The sequence below is a fragment of the Crocodylus porosus genome, unplaced genomic scaffold, assembly GCF_001723895.1.
Source record: "Crocodylus porosus isolate Cpor-Errol unplaced genomic scaffold, CroPor_comp1, whole genome shotgun sequence".
Lineage (NCBI taxonomy): Eukaryota > Metazoa > Chordata > Crocodylia > Crocodylidae > Crocodylus > Crocodylus porosus.
This window is the reverse complement of record NW_017728934.1, coordinates 4,328,593-4,341,461: the sequence shown is the minus strand read 5'-3', so window position 1 is coordinate 4,341,461 and position 12,869 is coordinate 4,328,593. Positions and strand designations below refer to the sequence as shown.

Genomic DNA, 12,869 nt, shown 5'->3' with positions numbered 1-12,869 from the left:
CCCTACAGTGTCTATGTTGCCTTTCATCTTTACTGAGCAATACTATGTACAGCGTGGCCCACATTCATAAAGGGATACAGATGGTAGAATGCAAGTGCCTTTTCTTTAACTTGTGTTTCAACACTGTCCTACCTAAAAGAATAGGTTTATGTGAAGTCATCACATAATTTTATCACCGTTCTACGTATTCTAGCACTTAGGCAAGAATGAATTTAGACTTTGTAAACAATTATACGCTCAGTGCGTCCATTTTGAAAGAGATGCATGTCCGTGTCCGAATCCCTTCTGTAGTTGTCGCTACACTCATGCATCAAAAGTACAAGGGCCAGAAAGCCAGCAACAAGTATAATGGTCAATGTCAATAAGACCTTGGGCACCCAAAGGAGGGCCGTAAAGGCATTCACAGATGATGTGGTTGGCCATCTGAGCTTGAGCACCACAGCTTCAGCCAGTGTTGTTGGAGAGGCCCCAAGAGCGCATGCTCACCTCAAACCATCCAACACCTGTTCTGAGATGGTTAAGACAGTCCGGGCTCTGCAGGGCACCTCCCATCCTAAGGGGATGAAGTTTTTTAGCTGCAGTTCTTGTGCTGTGTATTTCCTGCTCCACTGATGGGAGGTCCGTGCTGTAGGTGATATGCCATCTGCAGATTCGATGAGCTTATTGGCCTGAGTGGAAAATGGATTCTGAGTCTTCAGGGGGTAGTTGGGTTTCTGGGTTGTGGCTGAGTGTAAGCTGGAGTGCAAAGCATGCTCCGGATCTTGGGCTTTGAGGCCTAAGGCGGGGGTACCAGCTTGCCTTCTGATGTCGAAGGACTGCCTGAGAGGACTGGCAAGCAGTCAACTGGAGTTGGTATAAGGCATCCGGTGATGGTCCTCATGACACTGGTAAGGGTGGAATTCATTAACTTGGTGTGCATGCTCAAGCCTCATACTGGTGCAGAGTACTCAGCAGGAGCATACACAAGTGCCAAAGTAAAGGTGCAAAGTGTTTGGAAACTTGCACCCCAGATGGAGCCAGCAAGGTGATGGATGCCAGCAGGAGCTCCTCTGCCATTAACCTTACCCTGGACCTCTTCCAGATGGTGGCAGTAGGTAAGGTAAAGTCCAGCTTGACTCCTAAATAAGTGATGATGTGACAATGTTTAAGTGTCTGGTCATCAATCTTGACTTTGATTTCTTTCTTCAGTTGCTGTGATTTAGGTGGAAGGTGGCTGCAACTGTTTTAGCGAGTCTGAGCTGGAGACGCCATTTGTAGTAGTCAGCAAGGGTGCTCATATCTGGTGTCAAAGTGGATCCAGTAACTTCCCATTGTTTCCTTGATTTGGTGAGAGCCAGGTCGACAGTATAGCCATACTTTTTGGACTGGGTGTCAGGCAGGTCAACAATGTACATGTTGAAAATCAGTGGAGAAAGTACTGAGCTTTGCGGGATGACATTCTTAATACTTCTAGGGCAGCGTTCCTGTCCATCGATGGTCTTGAGGGTGAAACTGTGGTTCTGAAGCACAAGCACAGTACAGCTGATGATCATTTTGTCAGGTATCATCGTCTATTAAGTAGGAGACAGGCTCCAGGCCCAACACACCCTGAGGCAGGTTGAACTGACTTCTTTTACTTGCCAGGAGAATGCCCAGGCTGCCAAACTGGGGGGGAAGAAAGGGTGTTGCTACAGGCAAAAGTAAGACAAGAGAAGAAATTGGGGTTGTCAGGGACCTCTTCAAGGACAGCAGGAACAGAGATAAAGCATACAGGGAAGCCAAAAGCAAAAGAACTGGGAGGAAAGAAGACAGGATTAAAGGAGGGGAATAGAGGTGGGGGAGCATATAGGCACACCTTTCTCAGTGTGATAGTAGATACTGTAGATGGGCTGGATTGGAGGGATGGATGGGTGTGCGTGAGGAGCAATGGGCAGCAGTACCAGGACAGGAAGGAGAGGGGTAGGAGCACCAGAAGGCTGGTGACGATGAAAGGGGATGCTCAGAGTGGGATTTGGGGCATAGGCAGGGTGCAACTTTTGGTACAAAGCAGCTTTATTCTCCCCTCACATTTCTTCTACACCTTCCAGTGGCACTGGGACTCCTCGGTGTGCCAGGAATGCCGGACCAGGCCTCAAGTCAAGAGAGTAACTGATCTGATCAGTCAGACATAGCCGTGGGTCTGAGGAAGACCAGGTAAATGGACTGGCAGAGCCCGGGAAGGCAGTGAAGTGGGACAGCAGAGGCACAAAGTGAGACGTAGAGCAGGGTGAGGTGGCAGGCATGGGCTGGTGGTGTGAGGGGCACACTGAGCAGCCTGCTAGAGAGTGAGGGGCAGGTGAGGTGATGGATGGCGCAAAGCAGGGCTGTAGCAGGGGGAGTGTAGATGGACAGTAAGCATGAAGCCAGGGGCAAAGCAGGGAAGGCAAGGGGCAAAGTTTGAGAGGTAGAAGAGGTGCGGGGGGGGAATGAGTGAGATGAGGTCCAAGACAGGCACAACGTGAATGAAGGGTAGAGTAGCTGTGAGGCCACTGGCATGGAAGTGAGGGGACAGGCAGAGTGGGCACGAGGAGCAGATGGGCCGTAAGGTGCCAGGCAGTGCGGTGAGGAACAGCAGGTGTAAAGGGAAGAGCAGAGTGGCTGCGGGGTACTAGGCACAGCGCGGGGATGGGAAAGAGTGGCTATCAGATGAGGAGCAGAGCGGGGTTGCCGTGATGGGCACAGGTGGCGAGGTGAAGGATAGAGTGGGTGTGGGGAGGTGTGAGAGGGGCACCTGCAGTGCCCGTTCCAGCCAGGAGAAGAAGCTGAGCTTGCCTTTTTCCCTCTTGAGCAGAGCTTTGGGCTCTTCCTTCCTAGCTCTGGGACACACTGGGAGGCCCTGGCTCTGGCCCGGAGCAGTAACTGAAAGGAGCAGATGATGCAGGAATGCAGCAAGGAGCTGCCAGCCCCGCAGCAGCCTGAGCATCAATACCGCCACATTGAGAAGCAGTGAGAAGGAATCAAATGAGGCCGTTGTTTGTGGGGTGGCTGAGCTGCTCTCCAGCACATGCCAGCTCCCCCGTCCCCCCCTTAGACAAAGTGCAGGCCCAGGCAGCCTAATCCCCGCAGGGAGAGCTCATGAAATCAGATGGACAAGTTTTGATGTGAGGCAGCAGCTTAGAGCAGGCTCAGGTTTCCTTTAGGTTTTCTATATTTATCTCTGTGATTTAATGCCAGCGCCAGGATTTAAATGCCACCAAACAGTTGGTGCGAGGAGACAGAGCAGCCGCCACCGAGCTGCACACTCCAAGGAGGCTGCTCCCCCACGAGCCACTTGCCCATGGAGCTCTTTGAGACCAATGCTTATTTCTTTCCAGACCAGAGATTTTACGATGGTGAAAACTACTTGAGCTCCCGCTTGCAGGGCTACGAACAGGCAGTGTACCAAGAGCGGCCTGGCATGGGGCTATGCCCGGAGAGCAGGGCAGGGCTGGAGGAGAAGGGCTCTCCCACATCTGAGCACTGTCCTGGCCAGTGCCTGCCCTGGGCATGCAAGCTCTGCAAGAGGAAAACGGTTTCCATTGACAGGCGCCGCGCTGCCACCCTACGGGAGAAGCGGAGGTTAAAAAAAGTGAATGAGGCCTTTGAAGCCCTGAAACGGAGCACTTTACTGAACCCCAACCAGCGGCTGCCCAAGGTGGAGATCCTGCGCAGCGCCATACAGTACATTGAGCGCCTGCAGAGCCTGCTCAGCACCCTGAACCAGCAGGAGCGGGAGCAGAGGGACCTACGCTACCGCAGCACCACCTCCCAGCCAGGGGTAAGTGACCACTGCCCACCCAGGGGATGGCATTGCTTCCCTGAGCCCTGACCCTGAGACAGCACTGCTCTCCTAGCCAGCACCTATCCCTAGGGACCAGGAGCAGTGAGACCACTGTTTCTCACAGGCACCGTGAGTGCCATTTATAGCCACGCACCTCCCCTAGTTCAGGAGCAGATGGGAGAGAGGTGACAATGGCAGAGACCGGTGACATCTGAAAGTAGGCTGGCAAAACAGACACACCGTCCAGGACTGGAAGCAGCACTGGTGCAAAGGTTTCTAGTCCTTCAGCCTAGCATACTTGGCCAAACTTTTAACCTGTTTCACAGGAACACTCCAAATCCCTTCTAGCAATGCCTATGAGCAAGCCAAGAGGACTCTCCAGACATCCTACCTTGCAGGGGACAGTGCTTCATTTGTCCCTGCTGCAGAAGTTTGAAACGTAACCAAGTGCAGCCCCTGCCGAGATGGCATCACCCAGAAAAGAGGCAATAGGTTGGAAAGGCACTGGAATATTGTGTGTACCCCACTATGTATGTCCCTGCATGTAGACATACCAGGCCAGATTCCCAACACGTGCTTGCTACTTTGTGCAGCTCTGGCAATGAAAAAATAGGTTTGCATGCAGCTAAAGCATGGCTGGAGTGGCACACAGCAGCTGGAGGGTGCTGGTGAATCTACTGATCCTGTCTTCTTGGTGCCTGTCTTGGATCATAATGGCTGGCTGCTAAACCCTCTAGGCAATAGCAGAGTCATTTCCCTCTGCTGGACTCACAGATTGACTTGGGCATGCAAAGAACAACTGTCCATGCCATCTTGAAAGCTAACGAGTTGATGCAGATGGTACTTGAGAGGCAAGCAAAGGAGAGTGCAAAAGGACGTTGGGCGCGTCTGGGAGCAGGGCCACCTGTTGTGGACATTTGTCTTATTGAATATCTTGCACAAGGGTATCTGGGTCCAAACAGGCATTTCCAAATCACTCTTGCTAACCCCAACCATTCAGAAATCATGAGTTGGGTCCCCTAAAACCATGAGCTTGACTCTAAAAATCATAAGATTTTCTTTCTTTTAAATGATAATTCCAGGTTTTTTTGGTCTGCTCTCTGGTTTCTGAAGCAGGTCATGGTTGTGTCCGGAACAATGAAAGTGGAGCATGTACTTTAAACACAGAAAAGTGGAGATTCTTCTGCATTCATTTGACGCTGGGGACTTAAGTTAAACACCAGATATCATAGGACTCGCAATAAAATCATGAGATTTGTCATCATTGCAAGATTTAGGTGATGCCTTGCATGTTTTAGGAAACAAAAAACTGAACTGTGTTCCAGGCCCCATCTTGAGAAGTGTTCAGCACCCTCCCGTCAGCAGCTCTCTGCAGGAGCCGAGGGGCTCAGCTCTTCTCTGGAAGAACCCTTCACTGCCCATTCCCTGTACTTTTTACTGCCAGAGGCACAGATCTGGGTGCAAACTGCTTCCACTTTCTTGATTTGCTACCTTTCATTATACAGAAAACATGAGAAACAATTAAAAGGCTCCACAGCTGAACAACCAGATGAAGCAAAGATGAAGGAACAAAGTTGTGAAAATAGGCTTGAGTGGGATAAATTTATTTGCATTAGTTTTGTCCTGTTGGTGCCTATGCAACTGAGTTAATGTAACCTGCTCACCAAAAGGACAAAGTGAATCAGCCAATTCTACTTGCAGAACCTCAGGGCTACTAACTATTTTTAATTTGTTTAACCTTCCCTAAGCCTCCTCCTCCTCACGCTCCTGGGTAGTAGTCATCAGAAGTGTTTAATTTAAATATTAAGCATATCTAAAAATGTTGGTAAAGAAGTCATGTCCGTTAAAACTTTCTGGGGTTTTTCCGTCAAAGAAATCAAAAGTACAACTGTGTATTGCTGGGCCGCAAACTGACAATTTTCGTTTTGCATTTCTCTTCATATTTTCCTTTTCTGCTCATTTTCACACAGATTAAAACAATCATGCAGACAAATAACCCCAATTCGTCGAAAATGAAAGTTAAAATGGAAAAAAATAAAACCAGAATTTTTACTAAAAATGAAATTAAACAATTTAGCTACCCCCCCAATACAAACTACTAAATCCATGAATGATCCATTCCTTAAAGAATACATATTATTTTTCAACTGAACCCATTTCTGGGAGAATAGAGCACATCTGTGGTTTGCCTAAGTTCACTGGTACAATGCCAATCACCTCAGTACCACACAGTGCCAAATGAAATCCTAGCTCGATTAAATGACCTATCTTAATTCTGCTAAATAACTTTGGAAGAACTTTAAATGAAGTCACGATTATGATATCTTTTCTGCAAAAATAGATATTTGTTTCCCTATATTAAGACAGCTAGCTTGCTACCTTGAAGTATAATCATAATGAAACCATACAACAGGTAGTTTTAAATCTCTGTATAAGATAGTTGAGATCAACCTTATATTTTGGCCACTTGGGGTTTAGCTTAGCCAGCTGGACAGAAGTGCAAATAACAGTGTCTTGTTTCCGTTGGGATTTCCACTGAGATAACGGTCTCTGGTTTAGTATCTCAATGGAAAATCACATCTCTTGTTGCAGCAAAGAGTGTCTCAGAATGTAAGTTGCCAAATCAGGCTTTAAAATGCCCTATGATTTTGTACACTGTGTGATGATATCTAGACCTATGCAAATATATTCCTATTTTTGGTTTGATGGCCATACTGGACAATCACATAGAGAAGAATTGATTTGCATTAACCCGAAATCGAACATGTTCATTTTTTCCTGAAAAAAGAGTAGTTACAAAAATTGAGTTTGGGATGGTACCAAAGATTTTATCAGAGCTGAAATGAAACATTTCATTTTGTTTTGGGGACGGGCTTTTTTAATATTTTTACAAAATGAAACTGAAGGTCACTTTTGCAGTGAAACATTTCTAGAATAAAAAAATAGGGACTTGAAAAAGCTCCCCCAAACAACAATTTTATTCCCCTCCCCTCAGCCTTTTGGCTAAAACAATAGAATAGATAAGGAGGCACCTTTAATCAATTCAAATATGAACATTTTTTGCAAAGGGCGGGGAGTAGTTTTGACCACAGTTTTTCACTCTGATTCTGTCCCTTCTTTAATCTGTATGAGATATGACAAAATATATCTCTACACCAGATATTGTTATGTGGAAGCAACTGATTGCCACTTAATTCAAGGTACTTAGCGGATTTGGAAAGAGGAATGGTGTGGACATCCTGCACGGATTTTATTGCAAGCTACGAGCATTTATGTATTATTCTCCCTACAGCCATTTTTCTGAACTTTGGCAACCCTTTCTGTTTGAAGTAAAAAAATACATTCATATCTACTTACATTTATTATATGGGAATAAACAATATATCAATGCACACATAGCTGTGCAATCATTTAGAGAGGTTGGCAGACTGTACTTGACCTTCAAGTGTAAGGGTATGCGGAGACTGGGGAAGCAAAGTCCTATGGTTTAGAGTGGACTGTAGTAACATTTTCAACCCCAGGCCATGCTCCTGATTGCTTTTGTGACCCTGGGAAAGAGAAAGGCATCACACTCCTCCGGTTGAGAAATGCGGTCTGAGGTGCCCGTCAATGGCATTTTCAGCGTCTCCAGCACATAGCACTGACACAGCTACAACCGCTTTGAATGGAGTAACTCTGTGAGGGGGGATCAAATGGAACAAAAGCCCCATTTGATGCCAAGGGAACCATTTAGCTCCAGCTCCTTCTGGTTTTCTGTGTGGTTCCCACAGTTCTGGTTTTGGAGAGGAGGCGAAAGGAGCCTTCACCCCATGCGCGGGTATGAGAGAGGAAAAGCTTCTCCCTGGGTGACCAAGAGCACAGAGACACTTGCTAGAGTTTGCTGTGATTTTGGAGGGATGCTGCAAGGCAGTGGAGATGGATGGCATCTTCCCAGTTTGATGGAGACTCACAACCTTTGCTGTGTCCTCTCTCGTGCTTCTGAGAGCGGTCGGTTTTCGGCTGTCCATTTATTTCCTCTTGATTCTTGCTCCTAATTTGGCAGAGGCTGTGAGAGGGTCAAAACTATAACTTTTGCTTGAGCAGGAAAAGGAGGGCAAGTGAGCTGAAGAGGAAACTCTGCACCTGCTCCCTGTGACCATACCTGGAAAACTCTTGTGTCTTCATTTTTTCCCCTTCATTCTGTCTTCCCAAAACAAGGAGTGTGTCTTATTGTGGAAGTGGGTGGTACGTGGGAAAATACGGTAGCTTTAATGGTCTTCTCCTAATTACAGGTGGCCAGTGAGTGCGGGTCCAACAGTGCCTCCTGCAGCCCAGAGTGGAGCACCCAGCTGGAGTTCAGCAGTAACCCTGGGGGTAAGCAAAGCACATATCCCGGGCTGGCCTCAGTCTTAAGATTTCTTAAAACATAAAGCCCAAGGCAGGGATGAAGGGTGCAGAGTTCAGCTCAGAGAAGCATCGCAGAACCACGAGGACAATCCTCTGAACCATCAGGACAAAGCTCTGTAATACTGTCAAAAGGCTTTGCTCCCTCCCTATTGCCCCGTCCTTCCCCCAGCCTTTTCTCATCTCAGTGGGCCCAGCCTCCCCTTCACCTTGCCTGGTTCTTTGTATGGTCCAGCTGTCCTCAGGCCCACTCCAGACCCATCACAGGGTGTCCAGCAGCCAGATCAACACGCCTGTATTTTCTGAGCCAGGAGCAGCCAACAGTCTCCCATCCATCGTGCAGCAGTAGGGCCCGGAGGATGGCTCCTCGACTTACATATGCCATGCCCAATAGCTCTTTGCCCTAGAGACACCTAAGGTTTCTACAGACCCCCAAATGTTGGCCTGAATACAGAGTTAAAATGGCAGCATTTCTAGTTTTCCTGAGGCACTGCAGATGGGCAACCTGCCACTTCCAAAACGTGGTGCAGCATCACTCATGGGAAGAGTGGGGAAGGATAGAGGAGTGGTGTGCGGATGAGGGAATCACTGGATTCCCTATACATGGAAGCAAAGACTCTTATGAGGGTGCTGTCCGGGGCTTTAGGTAAGTTCCTCTCTAGGACTGCTTTTTAGGGAAGGGCAAAGACTTGCTTGCTCTTACTGCCTCATTGAGTTTTGTTGTTTATTCCTGAGAGATGAGACCCCACAGGTCTTAGTTCAGGGAAAATGTTGACTTTTGAAAGACAACATCCTAAAAACCAAGCAACTAACTAAAAAGCTGTTCAGAAAGCATATTCCATTAATGTGTTTCAGGCAGAGGCTGGATTTTTCCAATAAAAATCGTAACAACTGCACAGAAAAAAACCTCAGCCACTTTCCATGGAAAAGAAAATCTAATTAATTAAAAGCTGATTTTTCCATTGGTAAAAAACTTGGAGAGAAATTTCCAACCAGCCAAACCTCCCAAAGGACTCTTCCCCATGTCAGCAATGTCATACTGTTCAGTGTTGAATGTGAAGACAGATGGTGGTTGAGCAATCTCTAATGAGAGAAGACTGTAGGATTTAGGAACTGCTGGGCTGACTAGACCACGGGTCCATCTAGCCTAGCGCCCTGGCTCTGGCACTAGTAATGTCAGCATGCGAGCTGCAGCAGCAGGCAACTACAGAACAAGATGTCCTCATGGGCAGTTTCTTTATAACCCACAAAGTCATGCCCTCAAGCCCTTCTTAGGCTACTATTCCAACTTTCGATAGCCTTCTTACCTACATACATTTCTTCTTCTTTTGTGACTCCTGCTAAGCAGAGATGTTGTGGCAGTGAGTTCCACAGGCCAACCGTGCAGTTCACAAACAACATTTTTCCTATGATCCATTTTCAGGTTCTACCTTTCAGCTTCATTGAATGCACCCTTATATTACAAGAAGAACAGCTAGAAGTTAATCATTCATTCTTCTGTACACTGTTATCATATTCCCTCTTCCCTAACTCTGAAAAATGAACAGCCCCAGTCTTTTCTAGGTCCTTAATCATTCTTAAGACCTTCAAGAGATGGTGCACACTACTTGATGAGGGTGGTTTCCGCCTCTCTGACATCCCCCTTCCTTGTGAAAGGCATTGTAAGTGGAAACAGGAACTGCTTATGTTGTTACTATCGACTTGAATGTCTCCCTGTCCTCTGAATTTGTCAGGAGGAAGCTCTTATGACCTCTCCTGGCAGGCCAATGAAGCCAGGCAAGTTTTACTCAGATTCTATCTCACCTGTTAGGTAAGTAAGTGGATTTAGGCACCTAGGTGCAATCCTAGTACACTCTGCTGGCTCCTTGAGATAATGCAGAAGATGGGCAGGTCCTCTTCCCTGCTTTTTTGTGACTCCATTACAGAAGGCAAGACAAGATGACAGTGTTTTACCAGGTTCACAACAAATTTTTAGGATTTGAACAGAGTGGGACAGAGTGCCTGAGTTCATTTAGATTTCTAGTTGGGGCAGTAATACCCTAAGTACCAGTCTTTCATGATGTACCATGGCTAAAAATATGTTAATGTTCAGAACAAATCTTTTCTGGACAATCATCTTTCCCTGGCTCTGAAATATTGTTTTTCCAAACAGGCTCTGTTGTCCAAGCCCATTTTCTTGGTCTTCCCACCAAACGCTGCCACTGGCAGTTTGGGCTCTAAAGCCACTTTTTAACAGTTTCTGTCTCTTGCTTTTTCTTTGCAGATCATTTGTTAAACGATGACTCCTCTGAAGATCGCAACCTTCATTCCCTATCTTCAATCGTTGAAAGCATTGCTGTGGAGGATGTGGCTGTCACGTTCCAAGAGGAGAGGGTTCAAAACTGAGCCTGGAAGCCTTGGGCTCTTCAGTGTTTACCAGCTGGCATGAAAGTGGAAATGTGACAAAAGAACTCTTCAGACATTGGGAAATGCATTTATTTATCTATTCAGTCATCGACTGAAGTCACTGATCCAATTTCCTAATCATTGAAAAGTGTTCCACTGGGTCAGCTAAGAGACAAAGGATAAACCAGCTAGTTCAAATGAACCCTGTATATTAATATACGAGCTAGTGGCATGATTTTCAGGGGTGCTGGGCCCCTGTGGCTTCAGTGGAAGTGGTGGGTTCCCAGCCCTTCTGAAAACCAGACCAGAATTTACTGATCAAAGCATTTTGTTATGATTTATTGTGAACAGTACTTAAGGGGGGGGAGGGAGAAGCGACACAACTTCCTTGTAATAAGGAAGGATTCCAGCGTGGGGTTTGTGTTTTGTTCCCTTTTTTGTGGAAGTTTGTTTCCTTGGGGGCCAATGTTTGTGTGCGTGTGTGTTTTTTTTAAGATGCTGTTTGACCAACTTCCTTTTCTGGTTGGCGTTTTGCAGGCATGCAAGCCATGTAAATGCTGCCATTGAGGTCTTTTCTACTGAGCGCTGTGTGGAGTTGCCTTTTTATTTTTGTTAAATTATTTGGATTTTTTTAAATAAAGGCATATTCGTTTGAGACTGTTTGCAGGCTTACTGTTGAAGGGCTGCTGTTTCTCCTGTGTGTGCCTCAGTACTGGTGCTGGCTCCTTCTTGTCACATCTGGATCTGCATCAGCTGAGAGTGCTGAGAGTGAACATAGCTGTTTACAAGACACAGTCAGAGATGAGGGTTGAGTTAATTTGATGGTATTTCCCATTAAAACTTCTGTAGGAGTTGGATGAGGTCCTAATGTAGATCTGTGCTGCACAGAAGAACATTTCACTTTTATTCTGCCTTATAACTCTTCTTGCTCCCCCACCCCCTCTGTTTCCTTATTCCAAGCTGCTGTTACTGCTAGGGACCTGTTAACTGACAGCATCGTGTGTCTTCAAAGTACTCTCCAAGCTGAGGCTCTTTGGGACAGGAATTGTTCTACTTAGCCCAATGGAGTCCTGGTTCCAGCACAATTTGATTAATTTGCTTAATTATTTAAAGGTCAGAAGGCAGCTGAAATGTATCCCTCCTTTGATTAGCCTGGTCCCCACCCTCTTGTCTCTTCCTTGAGTAACAAAAAGCTTCCTTGTGGTGCAAATGGAGTGAGTACCTGTTCCACCTCTCACAGCAGCAGTAGGGGCTGTCTTGCCTTCAGAGCAGCGCAATATCCTGCTGGCCCTTGGAGCATGGGCCTACCTCTCAGCAGCACCCTGTACCAGGTTGTGGAAGCTGCAGAGAAAGCACCAGTTCAAACAGTCCTAGGTTTTAAGGCCAGAGAGATCATCATGATCTTCTAGACTCACCTCCTACAACACAGGACAGACCAGAGAACGTCAGTCAGTTGGGAGTGTCTACGCATGTGTTTTAATGAGAATTAGCCTATTTTAATGCGCATTAAAGTGTCACTGAAAAATTCCGCACTATTTAGTTAATGCACATTAAAATAGGCTAATGTGCTTTAAGCATCACTTAAAAACCATGGGTGTTTTTACATGTGCTCAGCTCTCCAAAAGTTGTTCTAATTAAAACGCCCAGAGTGTCTCACGTATTAGCATCTCTGTGCTTCAAAATGGCCGTGGACATGCTTTATCTAAAGCTTGTTGAACGTTGAGGCTGGTTGGAGCACAGTAATCACCATGCTCCAGCAGACTCAATTTATCGAATCTGCTCTGACGCGCTGTAATTACACTGTGTCAGAGCAGTTTCCCAGATTGTGTACAGGCACCCATGCTCTTTAGTTAATGCACATTAAGACAGGATAATGCACATTTTGCTAGTACCTCACAACGGAGGCACTAGATTTAATGTGCATTGACTAAAGTGTGTTAATGCACATGTAGATGTGCCCAGTAGTGGTTCCCATCTTGCAGCCTGTGAGACTTCTGTCACTGGAGATTTTCAAGAAGAGTTAGCTAAGCAACTGTCTGGGAAGATCTAGGAATTGAAAATCCTGCATCTACGCAGGCGATTAGACCACAGACTCTTTGAAGTCCCTTGGGTCCACCAAGCCTGTTCAAATACTACCATGGATGTTTTCACCCCCAAACATGCTCTCTGGGTAGGCACTTAATTACTGAAAGCATCAGAACTGCTGTCTTTATTTCACTGCTGTTACAAATTATAGCCAGTGAAGCTGGAGTGCAACCATCTAGTAGAGGACCTACATCTCCAAATGTGTATATTTACAGAAGAGAACAACAAGCAAGCCTGC

The 12,869-nt window shown here is 46.4% G+C and overlaps 1 protein-coding gene across 1 annotated transcript; it reads left to right on the top strand.

Moving 5' to 3' along the window:
• The first annotated feature begins 3,251 nt into the window (after positions 1-3,251).
• MYOG (myogenin) lies at positions 3,252-11,201 on the top strand. The gene is made up of 3 exons (XM_019546195.1): positions 3,252-3,775; positions 8,050-8,131; positions 10,425-11,201. Exons 1-3 carry the CDS (start codon positions 3,296-3,298, stop codon positions 10,544-10,546), a joined length of 684 nt encoding a protein of 227 aa, XP_019401740.1. The 5' UTR covers positions 3,252-3,295; the 3' UTR covers positions 10,547-11,201.
• The last annotated feature ends 1,668 nt before the right edge of the window (positions 11,202-12,869 follow it).

Excerpts from the sequence above, each read along its gene's own strand:
- MYOG (XM_019546195.1), top strand. The coding sequence starts at position 3,296 with ATGGAGCTCTTTGAGACCAATGCTTATTTCTTTCCAGACCAGAGATTT. Across the intron at positions 3,776-8,049 it reads GCACCACCTCCCAGCCAGGG|GTGGCCAGTGAGTGCGGGTC; the intron begins GTAAGTGACCAC and ends TCCTAATTACAG. Across the intron at positions 8,132-10,424 it reads GTTCAGCAGTAACCCTGGGG|ATCATTTGTTAAACGATGAC; the intron begins GTAAGCAAAGCA and ends TTTTCTTTGCAG.